Genomic DNA, 25,289 nt, shown 5'->3' with positions numbered 1-25,289 from the left:
CATACAGTTATTGCGTGTGAATCAAGAATGAAATCATGGGAACCTTGATCTAGATATGCAACTATTTCAGAATAAAGTGGAAGCAGTGTATACAATCACGTACTTAAAGGAAATTTCTATCACGTTCCATAATTGTACATGATTATTGATTTCAAAGCATGCAACATAATTGTACATGCATCTGGTGCCTACATGTATCTTGTATAATTACAGAATCATCTATGAGATATAGGCCTACAGGTATTTTTTTATCTGTTTCCTTCCTGTAACTATATATATTTTTTCAAACCTTAAATATGATACGAAATATGATAACCAAAAAGAATATACAGTGTAGATGTGTAAACAGAAGATTTGTAGCACCTCCACCCCCACCCCCCCCCCCCACATCCCCACCATCCAACCAAGAACCATCTTTTTCTTTATCCTTTTTAATTCCCATCAAAGTTGTTAAAGGTAAAAACCAGTTATGGTCATGCGATTGCATTGTGAAAGAAACGTTGTGGAATCGATCAGAAAAGGTTGATCATCTAGCATATAAGAATTGGTGTGTATTGCAAGGTTCTGGAATCATCAAAATGCTAAGAAATTTGGCCAAGTCTTCATAAAGTTACAAGCACTGTACACAGAAAGATGTATATGGGACTATACGCACAGGAGCGCGACACGTGCGTTTATCTCTCACAGACCATGTAGATAAACTAATTTACCAAATATATCAATTAGTAGGCGGTTTCCCGGCAAAATTGTTATCATCATGAATTAGTCAAAACATATTCTTTCACATGATTGGTAATACATTTAAGAGCTTCCATTTCATTTTTTGAAATTGGGGCGTTTCCAATACTGGTCTTTACCTTTAAGATCATAGTCAGATGGTATAGTGTGTGGTGGGCTTTTTTCACCTTATACCTTATAATTGATGTGTAATGTTTTGTTGGAAACATGAATAAATTTGAATTGAATTTAGAATTTGAAAGGTTACCAATGCGTTTAATCCGATGGCTACTGAATTATCTTATCCCCATATGCTTGATACAAGCAAGGAGGATATTTTACAAAGTCTCATCCAAATCCTGTAAGGAATGGGTTAATCGTTTTGACATAATAGAAGTGAGAGCAATTAAAAATATCAAATAACTGTGAATGTGACTTCAGTTACTATCGACATGCCAACCAAGTTAAACAATCAAACTCTTTATTTTCTCAAAGAATAATATAGTACCATGTAATTGCAGTGTATGCCATTATAAATCACATTGAATCTACTAACCAGTACAGGGCGTTAGCGACTTGAAAACTACTTTTCAAATTATTCGCATTTAAAGATTTGTTAATATTTATACTGCTTTCCATCCCAAAAATTGGTTTAAAACTTAAAAGACTAATAGAAATATTATAGTAGAACACGGTCACAATTTTTAAAAGGAAATATGTCAGTTTTATCAAAGTTTGAGGCGATTTAGTGCTAACGCCCTTCTGCTTAACGCTTCATTTTTTACCTGAAATTTGAGCTAACGCCCTTCTGCCAGCCAGGCGACGTCATTATCCTTCCCGGAAACCCATTTTGTACAATTTCCGTATTCATTCAATTTTTATGTGGTATGCTGCCAAAGTTAAGACCTCTTTCCCTGTTCTGAAGATAAAATTAATTATCTTCTCTTTCATTAACCTTCAAGTAAGAATGACATTTTGTGCCAAGCCTCATTGAATACCTACTGAGCAGAACAGTCGTTCATGCAGTAGACATGCAGCATTAAGATAGCTGCGATGCAAATATCAGCCAACAATGAATAGCTACATGTACATGTACAAAATGTAGCTCCAAGCAACGGCCCATACATCGTTAAAGTTTGTTTTAATCATCGAGAAACCTCAAGCTTTCGAAACCACATGAGTGCATCCGCACTGTACATGTATGAGGATGTCTTTGAATTTCAAAACCATGAGCTAGCCTTAGAGGTTACTGTACACCATGATAAACAAATCATTTCCCTCTCATAATTGCAGTTTAAATGTTAATCATTAAACGTGAAATCAATTAATTTTCTTGCTCCTTCATTCTAAGTTTGTTTCTGTAATTGTATTACAAAGAAAGAAATAAGCTTGATAATGGATGATTTATAGGATAAATGCAAACTATGCCCTGATGATTACAGAAGAAACTGTAACAACAAATCAATGAAGCTTTGTTCATGACCACTGGTAATTGATAATATGAAGAGGGTAGAGCCTTGAAGAATGATTTCAGCGGTGGTAATGTGAGCAGCACGTACCATCTGCATATGGCTTGTAAGTCAATCTAAGTAAGATGTGATTGGGTATCAGCAAAGAAAGGAAACATGAGATCCGATCATGGAATGTCACAAACCTGAGTGCACATGCATTGGAATAGACCCCAGACTTTAGATCATGTTCATTTCCATAACTAGCACATTCCAAGCTTGTAAGTAGCGTTGTTGGTACTTGGATGCCATAGTTTTACAATTCATCAATCTAAGAAAAACTTGCCTTCACTACGAACATGACAGACAAAGAAAGCGGACAAAATATACAGTTCGTCAGGTAGACAAAGGAACATCCCTTCACTGCCATTATGTAAAAAGGTGAATACATTGCATGTGACACCTGTTCTACACATTTTTACATACCAGTAATAGCAGTGAAGGGATGTTCTTTTGTCTACCTGAGGAGCTGTATGTCCGCTTGCTTTGTCAGTCATGTTCATAGTGCTTTCTTCTTGAAAGTGCAATGGGTTCACAAAATTGTAAAGTTATTATGTCATATGGAGTAAAGTTTGTCTCAAAATGTTTGATGGAAAATTGTCTCACTAAAAAACATTTTGTTGATATACATATATTTCCATAGTCTTTGCAGCACCTTCAATGAATGATCAAGGCTCCTCTACAACATCTAACAGCAAAACAATGCCCTTGGATCAATTTGAGCTGGAACGCAAGCAGTAATACAGTGTATACAATATATTGTAGTACAGGCTCTCCCCATTACATAACAATATGATTAATGACCAACTATTTTAAGACAGTTCACAGGTAGAGGCATTGACATTCTTATCTTTTATATTTCTACTCCGATATGAACTCTATATCCTGGGCTGTATGTAGGGAATTACAAGGCCAAGGCCTCCCATCATAATGTCTGACTGAATTAATGCCCATAAAAGCTGAACAATAAAAAATAGGCATAATTAGTAGAGTACAGGTCAACCATAAAACAATATTGTTAAATGGATTAATTTCAGAAATTCAAGGAAAGAATGGGATTATGTATGTTAACCTTTTGAGTACCAAGCCCAATATGTATGTGTCACATTAAATTCTAATCATTAAAATAAAGAAAGTAAACACCTCTCTTTTAGGATTCATTATTCCAGATCATTGGTATATTATAAATGGTATGAATTTCAAAAGCAATTTCATGCTTCATTACTACATGTACATGTATATATTTCCTGACCAGACTCTAAATTAAATTCCTATCAATATTCACACTTTTATTCATCCAATAGTCAATCAATCTTTTGACTTCTAAATTCTCTCATTCTCATATAAGCTTAACTAACCACAAGGACCACTCAGCTCTAACATTCAATCCTCCCTGTCTCTCACATGGTGCACCCACAAGCCTACTGTATAACATTCAATGGGTTAACTTGATTCCCAGCAGAGGTTTGTTTTTATTCTGACAGAAATCAAGGGCTTGGTGATAGAGTTGTTTAGTAATAATCTAGGGGTATAGCCCTGATACTACTCTAATACTCTTTTCACACTGGTTTTGCTTAACCCCGTACTTTGCTTAGCCCCGTACTATCCTTAACCCCGGACTATTTTTTTGGCTTTTCACACACGCTGTTTTTAGTCCCGTACTAGCGCCTATTCCGGAATAAGAAAATTCCCGCTGTTCTCACTGCATTTCGTTAACCCCGGATATCGCGTATGTTATGATTGGACATACTTCGCATCTGGCCACCTGTGATACGCTCCATTGCGTAGTACCGGACTATTTTTTGTTTCTGTTCTCATTCATTTGCTTAGCACCGCAATTGCGGGGTTAGCAGGAGTTGGCACCACAATCGCGGAGTTAGCCCTGCTATTTTGCAGGGTTAGTTAACCCCGTACTATAGGTGGGGTTAGCCAACTTTAGCCCACTTTGGTAAAAACCAGTCTGAACAGAAAGTGGAATAGGCTTAACCCCATGCTATAGGTGGGGCTAAGACCCCCCCTTAACCCCACCTATAGTACGGGGTTAAGCAAAATATTGCCAGTGTGAAAACAGTATTAATGGATAGCACTTGACTGAATTACCTACTTCCTTCCTATTTGGCTTGTATTACTTCCCTATTGATTGTATGTTACTTGGTTTGCAGGGGTGGGGAGGAATACAGATGGACTGCATGGACTAACCCTAGAAGAATAGGCTTTTCAATTGTTCTTTATACAACGTTCGTTATAGAGTTTTGGTATATAACAAAAATTGTGTGTGGACATGCTGACAGGGAGCAGGGGGGGCAGGGGAGCAGGGGGGCAGGGGGGCAGGGGGGCAGGGGGCAGGGGGTGGTGTGGAGATACAATGTAGAAGGGAAACTGGGAAAGTATGTGTACAATGTAGTTGTCAGTTTATACCATTCCTGTCAAAACTATAAACTATAGTCGTGTATTTACTTGGGTCAGTTTATATTTGGAACTCCCAGGCCTTTACGTTTGCCTGATATTTATGGAGGTGTTTTTTTAAAAGTTCTTCCAGTATTTGGAGTGGACTTTAAAAGAGTTTTATTATTATTATCATTATTATTATATTCCTCAAGAATTTAATCTAAAAATTTTGATTTATTGACAACAACAAATATTTGATACACCTTGATACATGTACTACATTTCACTGTCATTTGCAGGCACGCCTCAAACTCAAAGCCACTGTTAGAGTATAAGATAACGACCAGTTATGGTCATGCAATTGCATTGTCTAAGAAACGTTGTGGAATCGATCAGAAAAGGTTGATCATCTAGCATATAAGTATTGGTGTGTACTGCAAGATTTTGGAATCCTCAAGAAATTTGGCTCAGTCTTTGTAAAGTTACAAGCACTGTACACAGAAAGATGTATATGGGACTACGCACACGTGCATTTATCTCTTACAGACCAATAGATAAACTAATTTACCAAATATATCAATTAGTAGGCGGTTTCCCGGCAAAATTGTTATCATCATGTATTAGTCAAAACATATTCTTTCACATGATTGGTAATTAAGAGCTTCCATTTCATTTTTTGAAATTGGGGCGTTTCCAATACTGGTCTTTACCTTTAAAGATAAATTTTTTTTTTTTTAAACAGAGTCAAATCAGTCCATTGAATATAATGCTCACTGAGTAGAATAAAACTCCATTATCAAGAAGAACAGCAAGATCTTTTCAATATAAAATTATGTTACATAATACATGAAGCTCTATAGAAATCTGCATTGTTATAGAGAATGTTTTATGCCAAATACATGGATAGTTCAAGGCTGATTCACCTCTGTGCTTGGCATGTATCTGAGCTTGACAGCCAGCTAAAAAATACTGATGAAACATATCACATGCACGCACACTTCAGGGAAAAATAGAGAAGTATGTCATTTGATATTGTTTTCATTATGCTACATCATTCATTTCTGTAGGCCTACATACATACGTGTATGCCACGGCAAAATTTATAATAATTTTGACATTACACCTTACAAGTGACCGGTAAATATCCATTTAGGTTTATTGTTGAAGGTAATACAAAGTTTTGGTATGGGGTCATGAATTTGGTTTGGAAGCATATGCGATCCTACGATATTCAGTGATGGTTGTCGCGGTTGAAATTGAGTCTAAAGTTATGAAATTGTGAATAATAAACTTTTATGATGTATAGCTCCCTCTCAAGGTCAAAATATTAATTCAGCTATAAACAATCCTTCTTGACTAAAATCGACCGATTTTCTATTCCCGTTCGGAAATTACATATCAGAACTACATATTCTGAGATTTTCATGGTCGTAGTTGCCATTGTACGGCCGTGGGCGCTATTTAAAATTTATCAAAATTTACCGGGAGCACCGGTAAATTTTTGTAGTCAATTTTCCTCGAAAGCAGAAGTGTTTTAGGGGCTAAATTTTCTAGTGCTTATAATACATCCACAGGGGCATCCAAATATATCAAAATTATAAAGAATCAGTATCCACCCAGTTTCCCAAATTTCCCAACACTTTGTATTACCTTTAAGTTCATTTTGAAGTTTAAAATCATTAAAAAATATAGTTCATAGGCAAATATTGGAGGGCTCTACTATAATTGAAGGCGCGATAGCTCAGTCGGTAGAGCAGTGGTCTCGTAATCCAGTGACCAGGGTTCGAAACCAAGTCGATGCGCTAGTGCCCTTTGGTAAGGCATTAATCCTCATTACCAGGTCCCTCGGAGAGGACCTAAAGCCGTTGGCCATCTGGTTGCTTACTTACAAGCATTTATGCTTTCTTAGCAGTCAGGTAAAATAACCACCACCACCACCACCAATGTCTAATTTATAACTTAATGTACTGTAGTCCAGCACAGTAGATAAAGCCTAAAATTCATTGGCTACTTGCAAGAAGGCTGTTAGTTACTATCATTGACCATACAAACTGCTCTTAGGAGTAAGCCTGAATCCGATGACCAGGGTAATAATATGTAAAGAACTTAGGCACATCATCGTATCAATGTATTGGGCGCTATATAAAAGCAGAATAGTATTATTATTATTACCAGTACTTGCAGAAGGCTAGCTGTTAAGTACTGTCATTGACATTGACTGCTCTACAGTATACTGGTAGCCAGCTGATTATTACATCTCATTTATAATCATAGCCTCTGGAAAAGTATGAATCATTACACTCATTCTTCAACAGGGCATTTCATCTCTTCTCCTACCCATGTTTGCTAGACCAGGTAAGAATTATAATACCGGTACTCTTGAAATGTCTTTGGTATCTGGGGCAACGTGCCTTCAATGAACCTGTCCATCTCCTGCCAAAGAAGAACAATGCCTGCAAGATGCGGAAATGGTTGACAGTCAAATTGGTAATGTCTTCAGCAGGATGGGATTGAAGTTACCATCCAACAAAAATCAGGCCAGTTTGAAAGGGGTATCATATTACTTGGTGGATTGCCGTGCAATCCATTCTACACTATAGATGTACATAGATCTCAATGCATGTCAGTGGATCCACTTCTTTGAGGGGCTTGATTTGTACATTGTGTCAAGGCACCAGCAACTATCTCACAGATGGTTGAAGAGCTGATCATATGAACGCTTGGGGATAATGTCGAGTTGCTAAAAAGTCCACTAAACAGCCCATAAAACCACAGTTTATCTACCTCTTTTTAAGAGAAAAGAATACAGTGCTGTGAGTGATACTGTGTCATCTGAAGTCTGCCATATCAGCCACCTTAATTGTGTTTTTTCTTGTGACCCCTGATCCTCTAATCCCCACAAAATAAAAGAAGAAATCAATGAGTTACACATCATACTTACTTCAAGTGTAGTTTAGTTTCATAGCTATATCACACATTGTTGGTTTGTTACCTTGGTGTAGTGAAGTATTTTCTGCTCAACTGAGTGCAAAATGACCATTATTTCACTACTAAAGAGTAATCCGCTCTGATATTAAGTTGGTTTTAATAAAAGCAGGAAATGTGAGAAAAAAAGATAAGTGAAAGTTTGAGCGATATTCTATTAAGAATAAGAAAGTCGGCAACTCTGGGACGTATCTTGCAAGTTTGCCTCCCAATCCAAGGATTGGATTGCCCTTTAACAATATACATTTCACATATTTTAAAAAACATGTACATGTAGGTAGTGTGTAACTCATTTCCCTATATTACTTTCCATTTAAGCTGAATGCAATTTGCACTGATTGTAAAAGTGCATTTTAAACAGTTGGATAATTATATTGAAAGATGAATCCAGGAAATACCACAGCATGATTTCTTGCAATATACATGTCTGTGTACATAATAATCTTTAAGTTTAAAGAATAATTACTTGAAATAACATCATATTCAAGAGAAATATAACACAAAAAGACCATTATATTAACATTTCCCAACAGGAGAATTAGAGATAGTTCAGTGCACTTTATTTGGTAAGTTTTGGTTGCTTGCCTGTTTCTCTGTGATTTGGCAAGCCTAAAACAAAAGGCAATGGAATGTCAACTGCAACACCCACCGATGCTTTTCCGCTGATGTTAACATGCAACATTCTTACTCATGTTGTCACTGTCCGTGGTTTAGGCAATGAGCCAGATTTTAGGCAAACCTGTAACCTGCTGCGGCAGTGCTGGCTGTACTTATGTGTATAATTAAGAAAGTATTGATTGCATTTTCTTTGATGACAATAGAAGAAAAAGTGTTCACACAATTCCTCCTCTACAATTTTAGCCAGAGTGACCTGCGTACAAATTCTCCAAAATAATAAGAAACTCAGGAATATGACTGAACAAACCCGGCCTCTACTAGCTTGAAGATGGAGTACTAGACTTGCCAGACATGGATGTTTGTATTGTCCTATCAAGATCCAACCAAAGGCTTCCTTCAGTCTGTCACGTTTCATAATGAGGTAACAAGCTTATCAAAGACACATGGAGCCTGGAGAGTGTGGGGCCTGGGGGTAGTATGTTAGTTTATCTTCACAAACTTTCTTCCTCTATTCATAATACATGTTCATGCCAATTGGTGACAAAGATATGTATTGGAGTACATCATGTGTAATCCACCTTCATTTGAAAGCTTGACATCTTTTTGAGGATATTACATACACAAACATACATTGTATCTGAACAACATGTAACATGACAGTTACTAAAATCTGATATATTGAATCAATCAAAAAATTGCTTGAGCTCAAGTGATCTAAACATATTTGTTTCAGTCTGCCATTATATACATGTAATAACTGCCTTTCCAGCAAGGCCATGCAGTGCAATCCCTTTGAATTGACTGCAGTTGGCTCGATTTCAATGGAACAGGGGTTTAGTGTTGAAGTTTGAACTTTACAAAATAAGGTCACCTTCATTCACCCTGGGGTAAAAGTCTAGCAGCCTGGCAGTTGTATAGAACAAATGAACCCTTTTGTGTAAATCCAGTATAATAATCTTTCTCTCTCTCTCTCTGCATAATTATGAAGTATCGACAGTCTTCATATTAATTCCTCATGTCTCTTCTTAAAAACCAAGTCACACTGAGACTAACACCAGACTGACAACAGTTTAATGAAATACCAGACTACCTCAAATGGCCTGTTTTCACCGCTACACAGCATTTCTATGAAGTCGTGTAACAAAAAGGAAAGGTACAAGAGAAGTGAAACTACATTGTATCCCATGGCCCACATGTATGATCTCCTTACTTACAGTACATTGTACAATGTATTGCTGGATTCAATTACAATTACGATGATTAATGACTTGGACTAACTTGTGTCATTTCTTTTTTAAAGCCCAGTTATGAATTGGACAACAGTACTAGGAGGCCTATTACAGTTATACAATTTCAAATTACATTGCATTTTTCTTCTTCTATTATTAATCTTCTAACTTATAAGGGGTATGCAGCTAGCTTTTCATGAACTGAAGATCTATGCTATACCAATTAATTACATTTCCACTGGTTTTAGTTAATTGTCATGTGTTTATCATTCTTGACGAACATCCCTCGCGGTATTTCATTTCCTTGCAATCGCTATTTGCAGTAGGTAAACAATAGTGTTCTTCACTATGTAAAGAAACGAGTACATAAAAGCCGCCAGTATGACGGCCACCACAACCAGTAGATCGGGCGCCCCCTACACTAGCCGTCCCACCACCACCACTACGCCCTATCCACCGGCCCGCCCTCCCACTGGTATATATCCGGTCCTTTGAACTAGCTTCACTGAAACCTCATCTATAATCACTTACCCTCTATCTTCTCCATCATTAAGGCCTGTCAACGATCGTGACGCTAATCATGAAGAAAGTCACAGAGTTCCGAAAAAACGCCAAATGGCTTCCAAAGAAGCAGTTGTTTAGAAAGTTGATAGTTCCAATGAGAGGTACGTAACTATCCCGGTTCAGCAGGCAAAACGTAAACAGCTTTGATTTCAATCGCACCTCGAAGGTAGCAAGTGAATGCAAGCAGGTGGTAGAATTATAATGTATTTGAGGTGAGAGGGCGGCACATATGATTTTGCTTTCTTGTTCAATATAATTTGTTATGTAATTTACCATTCGGAATACGCGAGTCCCCAACTTTATAAACCTTCGAGAGTAATTTAATGTAATCACATTAATTTATAAAGCGCTATGTAAAGATTAATTATGTTATTCTACTAACTTTGATGTTTACTATTTGCCCCTCTATAATAGGTAATGCTATCTCTCTGGTATGGACTGTACTTAAGGGGGTGGCTGTACCAATATTTCCCAAGGATGGATTTGAACTGGTTTACACTTGTTGCACTGACTGCCGAGTCTGGTAAGGAATTCCAGTTGTTGCAACTTCGCATAGAGAAGAAATTTTGACGAAGCACAGAGTCACATTTTGGATTCATCATTTTTATACTGTGGCCTCTGGTTTTGGATTCGTGGACTAGTTGAAAAAATGTGTTGATATCCACCCGGTCAATTCCTGTCATAATCTTAAAGATTTGAATCATCTCAGCTCTCTGTCTTCGTTAAATGATTGTCTCTAACTTGCTCTAGTCCGAGGGCTTTCAATCTCTCATGGTATTCTAGGTGACGAAGATGTGCGAGTTGACGACGGGTAGCTCTTTGCTGCACCTTTTCCGGTAAATGTTCGTCTTTCTTGAACATGGGACACCAAACCAAGTTACAATATTTAAGAGTACGCCGGATAATGGTCTTGTAGCAGGCTCGGATCCAGGATTTCTTAGGGGAGGGGGCCCAATTTTTTTTTTGCAACCCCCCAAAAAGGTAAAAACCACGTGATTTTATATTATTTTTTTTCTCAAGGGGGGGGGGGCGCCCCCTCCCCCCCCCCCCCCCCCGTGGATCCGCCACTGTCTTGTAGAGCATAATCCATCCTTTTTCATTCAGGCTTGAAAAAGACCTCTTTATTATAAAATTGTTATTATAATTATGTTTCATGTACAATATTTGCGTAGATTAACATTACTTTGTATGTTTGTTAAGCGCTTAGAAACATTGTATTAAGCGCTTAATAAATGTAATATTTTATTATTATATTATTTGTTAATGATTTTGTTCATTGAATTAATATTTTGGATTTACCTTCGCTTGGGATATTCTTTAAAGGTACTATGTCCCATTTGCAGGCCAAAAAAATGAAAAAGTTAAATTCCAACTGCATTTGAAAGATAATACTAATTTAGAACTTCCCTAAAAAAAGGTGGAGCTTGAAAATGTCTTCAAGTGGGAAAATAACGACTATTAGTTGTCAAATCGACTTTAGGGCTATAGAGTCCAAAAGTAATAGTCTTGATTTTCAGACAATTGTACCGAATGGTCATACGTTTTATGCTGCGCAAAGATTCAATCAGTTTAATCTTGGCCATCACAAGAAGTGGGTTATTGATGTAGACAAATGCTCATGTACCCTTTACAACTCTTTTCATGTATGTTATTACCAAAGAAGAAAAAAAAGCCAGTCAGTCACTCAATTATAGTGTCTGACAGTGAAGTCTAGCAGGTAAACGGGTTTCCTTGCATAATTTGAATATGAGGACACTGCTAACGTTTAAATTTCACAGATAGGACATACATGACATATTCATAATTCCTGCAAAGTTCTACAGAATTTGAGGTTGGCTGCAAAAAGGACATAGTACCTTTAAACTATATACTTTTTTTTGGTTTCACCCCCACCCCTCCCTCTTCCTTCCTTGTTTAAATTCTATTATTTTTTTTTTTTTCATTGCGTTCTTCTTTTCTTTCTTTCCCATTTTCTTGCTTATCTCTTTTTTTTAGTTCCTTAGCTGCAAACCTTAATATATTATGAAATGTTTTGGGTAACCTTTTTGCTCTCAATATAATTTTGTGTACAAGTTTTTCTCTTGTTGTTGTTGTCTGTGCTTTTTGGATTTTTATCGTTTCCTCGTTCTGTTTTGTTTTATTTGTTTGTTTTGTTTTGTTAAGGAGTATATACAACAAATTGATAAATATAAATAGGAAAGTACACAGACAGTCCCGAAAGATAAAGATATAGATTGAATCAGTATAATTATTCAGTATGTTCTTAGATATGAGGGTCGTCTCAAAATAGGGACAATCTTTCTAATGATTTATGAAATCACCATACACGATTATTCACAACCCATTATGTGACGATATGGCCTACCCTTCAACAGTTGTCTTTTTAAAGAAATCAGTTGAAATCTTGTTATTTATCAACTAAAATCAAGGCCGGCATCCCACGAAGTCTTTGTGAATGGAGAGGATCAACGGAAAGAAAGCTTAGGGAGGTTGTCTGGACCTATAGGAAGAACAGAGCCATTTTGTTAATGGCTCTGAATAGAGCATTCCAGCCGTTTTTTAATTCTTGATTTGTATTATATTTGTAAATTGTATTATTGTATTATTTGAATTTTTATACGGAAAAAAAAACCAACCATCCAACCAATACATGCATGTAAAGGCCGTATCCGCAATTCGATCAGAACATTTCAGTCCCCTAAATAATTATGTTGTTCCGACTATGTAACATGTCACTGCCTCGTTCGCACATTTCAAAGTAAAGAACACTATGTACTGACAATATTAACCATTGGGTCAAAATGCACCTTGATCATGTTGGTAGCTAATTTCATTGGGGTATGGTCAATGGTCGTACAAACAGAGAAAGAAGAAATCTAGTCTACATCAGGCGCGGATCCAGGGGGGGGGGGGCGAGCGGACCTCCCCCCCCCCCCCCCCCCCGCAAAAAAAAAAAAAAAAAAAAAAAAAAGGAGAGAGAGAGAAGGAAAAGAAGGGAAAGGGAAAGGGGAGAGAAGGGGGGGGGGGGGGGGGGGAGAAGAGGAAGAAGAAAAGAAAAGAGGGAAGAAGGAGATCGGAGGGGGGGGGGGGGGCAAAAGGACTTGCCTCCCAGGCTGTTGCCTCCCCCTCTTCCCCCATTCCCCCAATAAAAAAAAATAAAAGAGAAAGAAGGAAAGGGAAAGAAAAAAGAAAAAGACGAGATCAAGGGAAGGACAAAAGAGGAAGAAGTTGGAAAATGACTAATTCCTAAATTTACAGCCAGGCAAGAAAATGCTTCTTGAGATGCCTACATATCAGGTCCCGCGGAACGGCGGGGATCGGGATCCTCGAGCCCCTCATACTTTCTTTGAAAAAGTATATTAAAGAGAAATAGAAAGAAAGAGAGCGAGAAAGAAAAAATAGTTAACTGCCAGTGTCACATTATAATGGGGTATCAAAATATGCTCATCTGACCATGATTAAATGCATAAACCCCCAAGGGCTCTGCCTCCTGGATTCCACCTAGGGCCCTAAGGCGGGCCCTTAGATGCTCATCTGACGGTCATTTAATGCATAAAACCCCTGATTTCTGGGGGCTCTGCCCCCTGGACCCCAAGCCAAATAGTGTCCTGACAGTGTCACAAATAATAAGGTATCAAAAATGCTCATCTGACCGTAATTAAACGCCTAAAACCCCTGAGCTTCCGGGGGCTCTGCCCCCTGGACCCAACCAAGAGCCCTTAGGCGGGCCCCTTGATACTCATCTGACCGTAATTAAACGCCTAAAACCCCTGAGCTTCCGGGGGCTCTGCCCCCTGGACCCAACCAAGAGCCCTTAGGCGGGCCCCTTGATACTCATCTGACCGTAATTGAGTGCCTAAAACCCTTGAGATTCCGGGGCTCCGCCCCTGAACCCCAAGCCAATAAGTGACCTGCCACTGTAACAATTAGGTATCAAAATAATGCTCATCTGACCGTAATTAGGGGGAAACAAAAATGTTTTCGAGAGCGGTACAACAAATCTTTTTCTTTCTCTAATAATTTAATGAGTAATAATAATTTAAGAGTTCAATTCACCAAATGCTTAGGAATTTTGATAGATGAAGAATTGAAATGGTCTAAACAAATCGAAAACGTAAGTAAACTTACTCAGAAAAACATTAGCATGATAAAGAGAGCAAAGAGTTTTTGGCCTCAAAAATCCTTAAAGTTACTTTATAACAGTCTAGTGTTGCCACGATTAGAATGCTGCTCTGTTGTATGGTCGAACCGATTTCATTCTCATACAACTAAGCTGCAAAAATTTCAAAAGAGGACCGCAAGAATAATATTGAACAAGTCATATGACACACCGTCGGCTGATTTGTTCAAAATGGATGACACTTGACAAGCGGTTTGAGTTAAGTCGCGTTATGATGATATAAATGCGTTCATAACTTAACACCTTCTTACCTTCAGGTAGGCTTAATCAATCCTAATGATGTACAAGAGCATCATACAAGGCAAATAGACAGTGGATGTTTACGTGTGCTTAGATTTCACACTGATTGTTATAAGTGTAGCCCAATTGTTTCTTCCATATTTGAATGGAATAAGCTAGATAATTCATTGAGAACGGCTTCCTCTGTCAATTCATTTAAGAGATTGTTTAAACAAAGTTGTAATTTGTGAATGGCTCAGCCGTACATACACTACGTGCATGTTCTGTAATATTTACATGACTTATTAACATAATTGCGACTTAATTAATATTTTCCTATTGACATTACTGTTTACTAGGTTGATATATGTTTATTTTGCAAACAAGTAATATTTTTGTAACTGTTCTGTATAAATGTTATAAACGATGTAAATATGTTCATTCAGGGCCCCATGGAAGACCACTACTTGTTGGTGAATGGGCTACCCTGTCAAAAGATTAGAAATAAATAAATAAATAAATAAAAATGAGACGTCTAAGCTTCCGCGCTTCGGGTGGGAGAGGGGGGGTACTGAATTTAGACAAGGATTAAGAGTCGAGAACGGTACAACGAATCGTCTTCTTTCTCTAATGATTTAATGAAACGTCGAAGCTTCCGCGCTTCGCGCGGTAGGGGGGTGGGGAGGGGGAAACTGAATTTAGACAAGGATTAAGAGTCGAGAACGGTACAACGAATCGTCTTCTTTCTCTAATGATTTAATGAAATGTCAAAGCTTTCGCGCTTCTCGCGGGATGGGGGGAAAATAATTCAGACGAGGATTATTTTCGGGAACGGTACAACGAATCGTCTTCTTTCTCTAATAATTTATTAAAATGTCAAAGCTTCCGCGCTTCGCGGAGGAGGGAGGGGAAAACTCGCCCCTCCCTGCACCCGCCCACCCCTAATTACGTCACTGCTGGTCACCATTACGTACCAATATTTGGCTCGTATAATTTCAAATTAGGGCCTCCTCCTAAGAAATCCTGGATCCGCGCCTGGTCTACATAATCAAAACGGGGGCGGAGGCGGGGGCATCTATTCACACATGGCGTATATTATTTTGTTTTGTGCTTCCCTGAAAAAGGAGTAATCGTCATAATTATTCTGATCAAATCGCTCCCCCCTGATCAATATTGCGGGATTGTGTGGGGTGAATAGCGCCATCATTATTGCCTGTCGAAAATCATCCAGCCATCTACGAACAATAAAATCATCGCCAATATACACCTTCAGCACCAACACCACTTACACCATCACTAACACTCAGGGCCGTAGCCAGAGTTTGATGTTTTTGTTTTGTTTTGTTTGTTTGTTTGTTTGTTTGTTGTTGTTTTTTTTTTGGGGGGGGGGGCACAAACATGTAATTGATCGACGTCCGGGGGAGGGGTCTAAAAAGTTCAATTGATCTTGGACATTTGTGCCCCCCCCCCCAGAGCTACGGGCCTCCTATCACTACCAACATCAATACCACCACCTCCACCCTCTCCACTACCACCATCAATACCACCATCACCACTGCAATCACCACTCTCTCCGCTACCACCGTCAATACCACCATCACCACTGCAATCACCACCCTCTCCGCTACCACCGTCAATACCACCATCACCACTGCAATCACCACCCTCTCCGCTACCACTGTCAATACCACCTTCACCACTGCAATCACCACCCTCTCCGCTACCACCGTCAATACCACCATCACCACTGCAATCACCACCCTCTCCGCTACCACCGTCAATACCACCTTCACCACTGCAATCACCACCCTCTCCGCTACCACCGTCAATACCACCATCACCACTGCAATCACCACCCTTTCCGCTACCACCGTCAATACCACCATCACCACTGCAATCACCACCCTCTCCGCTACCACTGTCAATACCACCATCACCACTGCAATCACCACCCTCTCCGCTACCACCGTAAATACCACCATCACCACTGCAATCACCACCCTCTCCGCTACCACCATCAATACCACCATCACCACTGCAATCATCACCAACATAACCACTAACGCCACTGCCTTCACCACCACCAGCAACGACAACAGTAGCAACATCAACAACAACACAACAATAAAACAACAACATCTACAACATATGGTCCACCATATCTTACTTTCCATACCATAAAGCATTCATAATATATTATACTATATATCTCGTATTCTTCAACCTCAACCATAATGTACCATTCACAATTTCATGCTCTGTATTAAACATCAAGTACTTTTGTGAACCAGCCTAGAAGCCATTGTATTAAAGTACAAGTGGTTTTTAATATGTTTTTGATAAATTAATGAAGCAAACACTCACAATAAGCATACATTTTCGTTATTTATACGTCACATGGTTATAGGTGTGACTGTGATTGATTAGACGTATGAAAACAATCAAATGTTAAAAAGTGATTAGATTGTTTTCATTAGGCTAATCAAGCAAATGTAAAGCTTTTTAAAACTGTTATTGTTATCCTTTCATGAATAACGAGACATCCGTTTTCTGTTGACATGATTTTTGTGGGAGTTTATGCTACGGTCACAAAGGTTCGTACGAACGATAATTCCGTACGAATCTCCTTGTTTTTCCATTGTCTACCCGAATTTCCATTGTCTGAAAATCGTTCGTAAGGCGTTCGTAGCAGTTCGTAATGGCATTTGTGACCGAGGCTTTAAAGCTTATCTGCCATAGTTTACAGGAGGGATTAGAGCGCCCTGCAAGTTCACTGGACAGGTGGTTATCTCATCAACTCAGCTCTCAGTTAACATAAAAAAAAGAGGATCATGGGGGACCAATGGTCACCGATTAGGCATTGTTTGTTGTAAGAGGGCGCAAGTAGCTACAAGTAGTGCAGTGGGCCTTTAATGAGTTAGATCAATAGTCAGTTATACGAGATGAGAAGGTTGACTTTGACTCGTCATAACCCAGTGGACTAAGTTTAATCGTTTAAGCGTGTCTGTACTCACGGTGTGGAAAGGACAGATTATACCACCCAGCGAGGTCACTTGACCGGTGGCTATCTCATCAACTCAGCTCTCATTTAACATAAGAAAACGAGGATCATGGGGGACCAACAGGCTCCGATTGGACATTTTTTTTTATATAGAGGGAGCAAGTAGCTACAAGTAATACAGTGGGCCTTTAAACCTAGACCAAAATTAGTTATATAATTATATTCGCATATCAATGAAACTCTACACCTCGAAATTAAACAACTTCATATTCTACAAAATAACTCAAATCCAGTTGTATAATTCATTGCCATTTTGGACAACATCATCATGTATCTTAATATTACGACCGTCAATTCATGAGCTCGATGTTTCATTAGGCTTGACTGTGTTTATCTGTGATCTCAACTCTATTGTTTTGTTTCTTTGCATCTAATTTATAGCATTCCTATGAATTTTCCAGGTACTTCTTTAACCTCTTTTTCTACTTGGTTGGATATTTAACCAGTGAGTAAAACGACCAATCTGATCTCTTCACATGTGAATGATGTGAGTCATAATGAATGTATGTTAAACAGTCTGTAGACCTCTATATGTATTATGTACGCTAGAGAAAATCATTATTTTTTTTAGGTTGATTCTGGGCCCCAGAAGCAACCCACGTTTTTTTTTTTTGTTGTTACTTGTTAGTTTTTTTTCCTCTGTAAATGAGTCTTTTTTCCTTACTCATTTTGAGGAAGTTTGTAAATATGTTAACACATCACATTTTTGTACATGTGATGCTTGACCATGCGGAAAGGATGGCTTTTAACATCTCTGTCAATTGTGTGTACATGATGTCTTTTTTTCCCCTTTTGTGCTATTGCTAAATCCAGTTACTTTCTTTATAACCACAGATCTATGTGCAGATTTTAGTCAAGGTTATGATGCCTCAGGTTAATGCTACTCAATTGAGCCACACTCAGTCTGATGATAATATTGTTGCAGAGTTGAATATGAATGCAACACATTTTGAATATATGTTGAATGACGAGGTTGAAGCTACAGTGCACGACTCAAAATATTTTACTGAAAAACAATTTTCTGAACATTTAGAAAACTGTCCTGTCAATGAAACGTCCTTTTTGCACTTTAATGTGCGTAGCATGAATGCAAATTTTGACAGGCTTTCCTTGTTTTTGGACACTTTTCAGGATAAGTACCCAATAATTGGAATCACTGAAACTTGGTTTTCTAGTCATCCAACTGCCATGTACGATCTTCCTAGGTATCAACTAATCACTAATGATCGACAAAGCAGATCCGGTGGTGGTGTAGCAATGTATATTCCCATTTCATTTGAGTGTCATACAAAAACAGAATTGTACATTATGAATGATTCACTAGAATCTCTATTTGTTGAGATTATAATTCCTGGAGAAAAAAACTTGTTAGTGGGAGTAGTCTATAGGCCACCAAATGGTGATGTGAATGAATTTATTGAAGAATTGTCTAACACTCTTTCAAGCCCATTATCCAGAAATAAAAAAATAATTATTATGGGTGATTTTAATATAAATTTGTTATGATCACGATAACTCTGTTAATAATTTTGTTGATACTTTAAGTACATTCTCTTTGATTCCTCTTATTAATAAGCCAACTAGAGTAGCAGATAACTCACAAACCTTAATTGACAATATTTTGACCAATTTGCACCCTATTCCCACTGCTGGTGTAATAGTGGCCGATATATCTGATCATTTCCCTATATTTGCTAGAACATCTTTAGCATTAAGGAGTTCTTGTACTGAATCCTGTGATAAGTTAACACGGAAATTCACTCAGGGAAATATAGCAAAATTTAAGAGAGAATTGGAAACTGTTGAATGGAACGAAGTTTTATGTGAAACAGAAGTTGATAAGTCTTTTGATAAATTCATGGATATAATGGTGTTATCTTATGACAGATGCTTTCCCTTGGTGCAAAGAAGTAAGCAAGAATATAAAAGAGTACCTCGAATGCCATGGGTCACTAAGTCTTTACTCAGGTCAATAAATAAAAAGAATCGTTTGTTTTGTAGATACAAAGCAAAGCAGACTGGTGTAGCCAAGCTTAAGTATACTAACTATAGAAATATATTGACTTCTGCTTTGCGCCAAGCAAAGAAAGACTATTATCAATTTCAATTCCAGTCTACGTGAAATAATGTTAAAGGAACATGGAAAGTTATTCGAAATGTCTTGAAAACCAATCCTAAACTACAGAGTATTACAAAACTCACCTGGAAGGATGGTCTTATTGAAGACAAGAAACTTATGTGTGAAGCATTTAATGAATATTTTTCTAACATTGGTGCTACTCTGTCTAGCTCCATACCTGATATACAGGAAACCTATGGAAATTATTTAACCAGTCCAAATGAAAAGTCTTTATTTTTTGTTCCTGTAGTGAATTCTGAGGTTATAGATGTTGTAAGTGGCTTGAAAAGGAAGAAGAGCCCTGGATACGATGGTATAACTAATGATTTGATAAAAGAAGTAATTTCATTTGTAGTCGTACCTCTCACTCACATTTATAATTTGTCTTTAATGCATGGAATTGTTCCTAAAAAAATGAAAATAGCTAAAGTTGTGCCTATATATAAAAAAGGGAACCCTGTAGAAACTGGTAATTATAGACCAATTTCTCTACTTACTGTCTTCTCCAAGATTTTGGAAAAGCTTGTATATATTAGATTGATAAAGTTTTTGAAGTCGTGTCAAGTTTTCTCAAATTCTCAGTTTGGTTTTCGCGAGAAACACACAACTTCTCATGCTGTTTTATGTCTTTTAGACAAAATATCTTCGGCACTTGATAAACACCTCCATACGGTTGGTATATTTTTGGATTATTCCAAAGCTTTTGATACGGTAAACCATAATATTTTGTTGCACAAGCTCTCTTATTATGGGGTAAGAGGACCTGCAATCGAATGGTTTAGAAGTTATCTTAGTAACAGACAGCAATTTGTGCAGCTCGGCGAAATTTGTTCAGATATGTTACCCGTCACGTGTGGAGTACCTCAAGGTTCCCTTTTGGGTCCCCTGCTTTTTATTTTATATGTAAATGATTTTCCAAAATCCTCAGAGACGTTTTCTTTTTTGCTATTTGCAGACGATACAAGTGTATTCTGTTCTCATAGAAACTTAAATACTCTTTTAGAAACTGTAAATAGAGAGCTTTGTGTATTGACTAAATGGATTCATGCAAATAAACTGTCGCTAAACTTATTAAAAACTAAACATATGTTATTCAGTAATAGTGAAACAGTAATGCCTGGTAATGTAGTCTTTGATCAGGTAAATATTGAAAAGGTCTCATTTATTAAATTTTTAGGTCTCCACATTGATGATAAATTGACTTGGAAGATGCATACTACTCATTTAAGTAAAGTGCTCTCTAGAAATGTTGGTATGATCAACAAATTAAAGTTTGTATTCCCAAGAAAAGTTCTTAGCATGTTGTACTGTTCCTTAATTTTGCCATACTTAAATTATGGTGTGCTAGCCTGGGGTGCCTCAGCCAAATCCTACTTAAATAAAATTCTGCTCATTCAAAAGAGAGCAGTGAGAATTATTTCGGCAGCTGATTGGCGTGCTCACACTGACAAGCTATTTTACGAAAATAAAATGCTGAAGGTAAAAGATATATATTTTCTATATCTGGGATATCTTATGTATCAGTTGGAGAAGGGTGAAGCTCCCATGTCAATAGCATCTATTTTTGTAAAGAATAACCAGATACACAAATACTCTACTAGGCAGGCTGCCTTATACCATGTATCATCAGCTAGAACTCAGCTTAGGATTAATACACTTGCACATACTGGACCAAAGTATTGGAACTCTTTAGACTGTTCTATTAGGCAGTCTGTAAGCTCTTCTGTCTTCAAACGTAAGCTGAAATTTCATCTACTGTACACCTACAGTGAATAGATCTGATTTTTATTAGTATTCAATATACCGGTAGGTAACTGGAATAGCATTGTCCCCCCCCCCCCCCGTGTTGTACATTATCCTCCTTCCCCTATTTCTTTACTTTTCCATTATCTTTATTCTGTTTTCTTTTTTAGTCAACCATATTTTGTAAATTAGTGGTAGATCTGATATTTATTTATAGTCTGTATAGGTAACTAGATTAGTATTAGTCCCCCTCCCCCTGTAATATAACCTACTTCTTTTTAAAGAAAATGTTGTTTCTGTAAAGGTGATCTGTGTTTTAACAAGCTGTGCTTTTTTAACAGACCACCTCTTTTTCCACATTTGTTAAAGTCTTTATAACTGTTTCATTGTTAATGTATTTATGCTAGTTTACGATGAACTTGTTACTACTGTTACTGAATGAAATTTTTTTTTATGCAAGTGGAAAGAAATAAATAAATCTTGAATCTTGAGGTTGAGGTTTCCTGATCAGCATACTACATTAAAGACACTGTGTCCCTTTTGCAGCCAACATCAAATTATGAAGAACTGTCAGTGCAGGAATGAAGAATATGTCATGTATGTCCTATCTGTGAAATTTAAACGTTAGCAGTGTCCTAACATTCAAATTATGCAAGGAAACCTGTTTACTTTCTAGACTTCACTGTCAGACACTATTTAGAGACTGACTGACTATTTAGTGACTGACTGGCATCTTTTTTGTCTTTGGTAATAACATACATAAAATGAGCTGTAACAGGTACATGAGCATTTGTCTACATCAATAACCCACTACTTGTACTGGCCAAACTTGATTGAAACTGTGTGCAGCACAAAAGGTACACCATTCGGTACAAGGGTCTGAAAATCAGGTTATTACTCAGGTGATCGCAATCACTTAAGTCGATTCGACAACTTATGGTCGTTATTTTCCCACTAAAAGTCATTTCAAGCCCTTTCTTTTTGAGGGAATAAATTAAGATATAATCTTGCCGTCTGGATTTCGACCTTTTAATTTATTTGGCCTGCAAATGAAACATAGTTTATTGGCGGCCATCTTTGACGTCATTTTGAAAATAATCTCTTTCCGGTGGTCCGATTTTCTTTTCTGATGTCAAACACTACAGGAAACCGCTAAAAAAACTTTTAATTGCATTTTTTAAAAAAATTTAAATTTTTTATTTATTTATTTATTATTATTATTATTTTATTTATTTATTTATTTTATTTATTTTTTTATTTATTTATTTATTTATTTATTTTATTTTATTTTTTATTTATTTATTTATTTATTTATTATTATTATTATTATTTATTTATTTATTATTATTATTATTTTTTTTTTTTTTTGGGGGGGGGGGGGGTCAGGGAATTTGTTTTTCTTCATGGATTGACCAGACTATAATTATAATACCCCCAGTCACTTAGCGATACAGGCTCCAACCATTTCGGCCATTTTGGGACGTAATGTCTCATCTTGTTCGGTCTATCGTCGGTCTGGTATCGGTCTCGTGCATGTGGCGTGACTGTGATATTAGCTAGAAGATACAAACCGTTGACGGTTGATGTGCGTAACAGTGTGTGCAATATGAGACTAAGCTGACGGGATACTGGTCGAGTGGTTTAAGGAGTTGACTGGAGATGCGAAGGTCGAAGGTTCAAATCCCGACAAGGTACTAATATCCTTTGGCAAGATATTAACCCGCACTTGCTACTCTCCACCCAGGTGTTAAATGGTCACCTTCTAGGTTGCGACCGTCATTGTTGGTCAAACAGTTTTTGAGCGTCAAGAACGCCTGGCTGGAATGCTCCCCAGGGAGTGGAGATTGTGCACACCGTGTGTGAGGGCAAGCACTGAATCCAATGATTGAGGTAATAGTATATATTTTGTAAAGCGCTTAGAGACATTTGTGATAAGCGCTATATAAAAACTAAATAATATCATTATTATTATAATCAATGAGGCGACATCCAGACACTGACACGTGTCAAATAGTCTGTGTGTGTGCAGACTACGTTTATTCGTGATGTAATATCTAACTTGTTACTAGGGTAATAACGTCCAAAGCTCTTTGGAAGCGCATATATAGAGATGTTATTTCATAACGTATTATGCGCTATACAAGAACTGAACTATTATTATTATTATTAATATTCAAATATTCCTTGAACAGTTATAGTGTAAACAAGAATTGCTCTTTCCACAAAATAATGTCCGATAAATATATAGACAGCGTACATGTTGGTATGGTTGATTTATATTAGGAACAAATATATTAATTGAATAGATGAGTTGAGCGCCGCAGTGTAATTCTAAAAGAACTGAAGGTTAAAAAGCATGGGCAGACCTCACAAAAAGTTGCATGGTATTGTTAACTGTAAGGCGTGGAATAACCACGATTATTTTTTTTTTCAGTCATACAAACGATAATTTGCTTGATTGCACAGCTGGCACAATATGTATTGTACACACAATTTAGTCAACAGTGTTGATCACGCGTTATATATACGAACATAAAAATGACTATTATATCCTCTCGGCTGGATCGAGGAACCGTGTATGTGTACGAACCTAGCTGGGACAGCATTAGTTCGCCGCATATTGATCAACGAGATATGTTGTGAACTGCATTTACATTTGAAACTTTCCACATGTAAGAACACTGTCTGGTCTATCGGGAGTTTGAAATCCTGAATGCTTCACAAAAAGTACGTTTTCAAGTTTTAGTAGTAAGATGTTGGAATCATTTTCAGTGAGGATTTTCACAATGTACCCTCGTTACAGCGTTCGCTTTGTGGCGTTCATTGTCCTGTTCATCGTCGCGATCATTTACATGAGTATAGATAGGCCTACCTCATGTCTGACTTGGAACGATGTGGATACAGATCGAACACACAACCGGCATCGAATCAGGAAGATGAATGGAGATTCTAATATTCGTTCTTTTGAACGCATACCTGGTCACGATTATGGCTATATTCACAATCCTCGAAACACCTGCAGGGGCGACGATGACCAACAAGAATTAGTTTTTCTTCTGTTTCTTGTCATGTCAACCCCACAGGAGACGAAGAGACGAGAAGCTATAAGAGCTACATATGCAAATGAAAGTAATTGGCCGATCATGAAGGAGGGCAACATAAGGACTGTATTCCTTATAGGCGACGTCGACGCGCATGATTACACAATCCAAGATGCTATCAATGGTGAAATGTACTATTACGGCGACATCGTGCAGTCGACCGAGTTCGTGGACGATCCCGTCAATCAGACAAGGAAGATCTTGATGGGTTTTCGATGGGTCGGAGTTCACTGTCGTCACGCCCGCTACGTCATAAAAATAGACGACCGTAGCATGGTGAACCAACGTGCTCTTCTCAAACATCTCAACAGGAAAAATCCTTTTCTGCACAAATTCATCTTGGGTGACGTAGTGACAAAAGTCCGAGTAACGCGTGATAAAAGAAATTGGGATTATATACCTCGTGAAATCTATCCTAATCCAACTCTGCCACCCTATATCATTGGTACAGGGTACGTACTATCACCAGACCTTGCTCAAGCTATTTACCAAGTATCCCATCGTATCCCCGTTTTCCCAAATACCGATGCTTACGTCGGACTTTGTCTTCAAAAACTCGGTATCAAATTAACAAAGACTGTTGATATATATTTCTCAAAGAGAATTGGCTATGATTACATTGGACGTGAAGCCATTGATATTTTTGATCGATCTATAGTCGTGCCGTATGTACCCGAAAGTAAGATGTACCTTACTTGGCGGCTAGGTCAATTATGAAGTGAATATACTCTTAAAGGTATAGACCAGTTTTGGAAACGCCCCCCCCTCTCAAATAATGAAATGGAAGCTTTTATTATCTTGTGAAAGAATATGTTTTGACTAATACGTGATGATACAAATTTGGCCGGGAAACTGCC

The 25,289-nt window shown here is 37.7% G+C and overlaps 3 protein-coding genes across 3 annotated transcripts in view; 1 reads left to right on the top strand and 2 right to left on the bottom strand.

Annotated features, from left to right (window-relative positions):
- LOC584296 (myb-like protein X) overlaps positions 1 to 10,182 on the bottom strand; it is a 79,032-nt gene extending 68,850 nt beyond the window's left edge. Inside the window, exon 1 of the mRNA XM_030987351.1 lies at positions 9,977 to 10,182. Coding sequence (XP_030843211.1) covers positions 9,977 to 9,995 — 19 coding nt within the window. The 5' untranslated portion in view covers positions 9,996 to 10,182. The remainder of the gene's footprint in view (positions 1 to 9,976) is intronic.
- Positions 10,183 to 10,714: 532 nt separating this feature from the next.
- Positions 10,715 to 16,547, bottom strand: LOC115924758 (glycine-rich cell wall structural protein 1-like). The gene is made up of 2 exons (XM_030987572.1): positions 15,888 to 16,547; positions 10,715 to 10,861 (listed from the first exon to the last, which is right to left on the bottom strand). The coding sequence occupies exons 1-2, from the start codon at positions 16,545 to 16,547 to the stop codon at positions 10,715 to 10,717; spliced, it is 807 nt and encodes a 268-aa protein (XP_030843432.1).
- Positions 16,548 to 23,743: 7,196 nt separating this feature from the next.
- On the top strand, positions 23,744 to 25,186 carry LOC105445570 (beta-1,3-galactosyltransferase 1-like). The gene has a single exon (XM_011681280.2). It carries the CDS (start codon positions 24,085 to 24,087, stop codon positions 25,147 to 25,149), a length of 1,065 nt encoding a protein of 354 aa, XP_011679582.2. The 5' UTR covers positions 23,744 to 24,084; the 3' UTR covers positions 25,150 to 25,186.
- The last annotated feature ends 103 nt before the right edge of the window (positions 25,187 to 25,289 follow it).

The sequence above is a fragment of the Strongylocentrotus purpuratus genome, unplaced genomic scaffold (assembly GCF_000002235.5).
Source record: "Strongylocentrotus purpuratus isolate Spur 01 unplaced genomic scaffold, Spur_5.0 spur5_scaffold_16, whole genome shotgun sequence".
Lineage (NCBI taxonomy): Eukaryota > Metazoa > Echinodermata > Echinoidea > Camarodonta > Strongylocentrotidae > Strongylocentrotus > Strongylocentrotus purpuratus.
The sequence above is the reverse complement of the archived record's forward strand: the minus strand, read 5'-3'. Positions and strand labels throughout refer to the sequence as shown.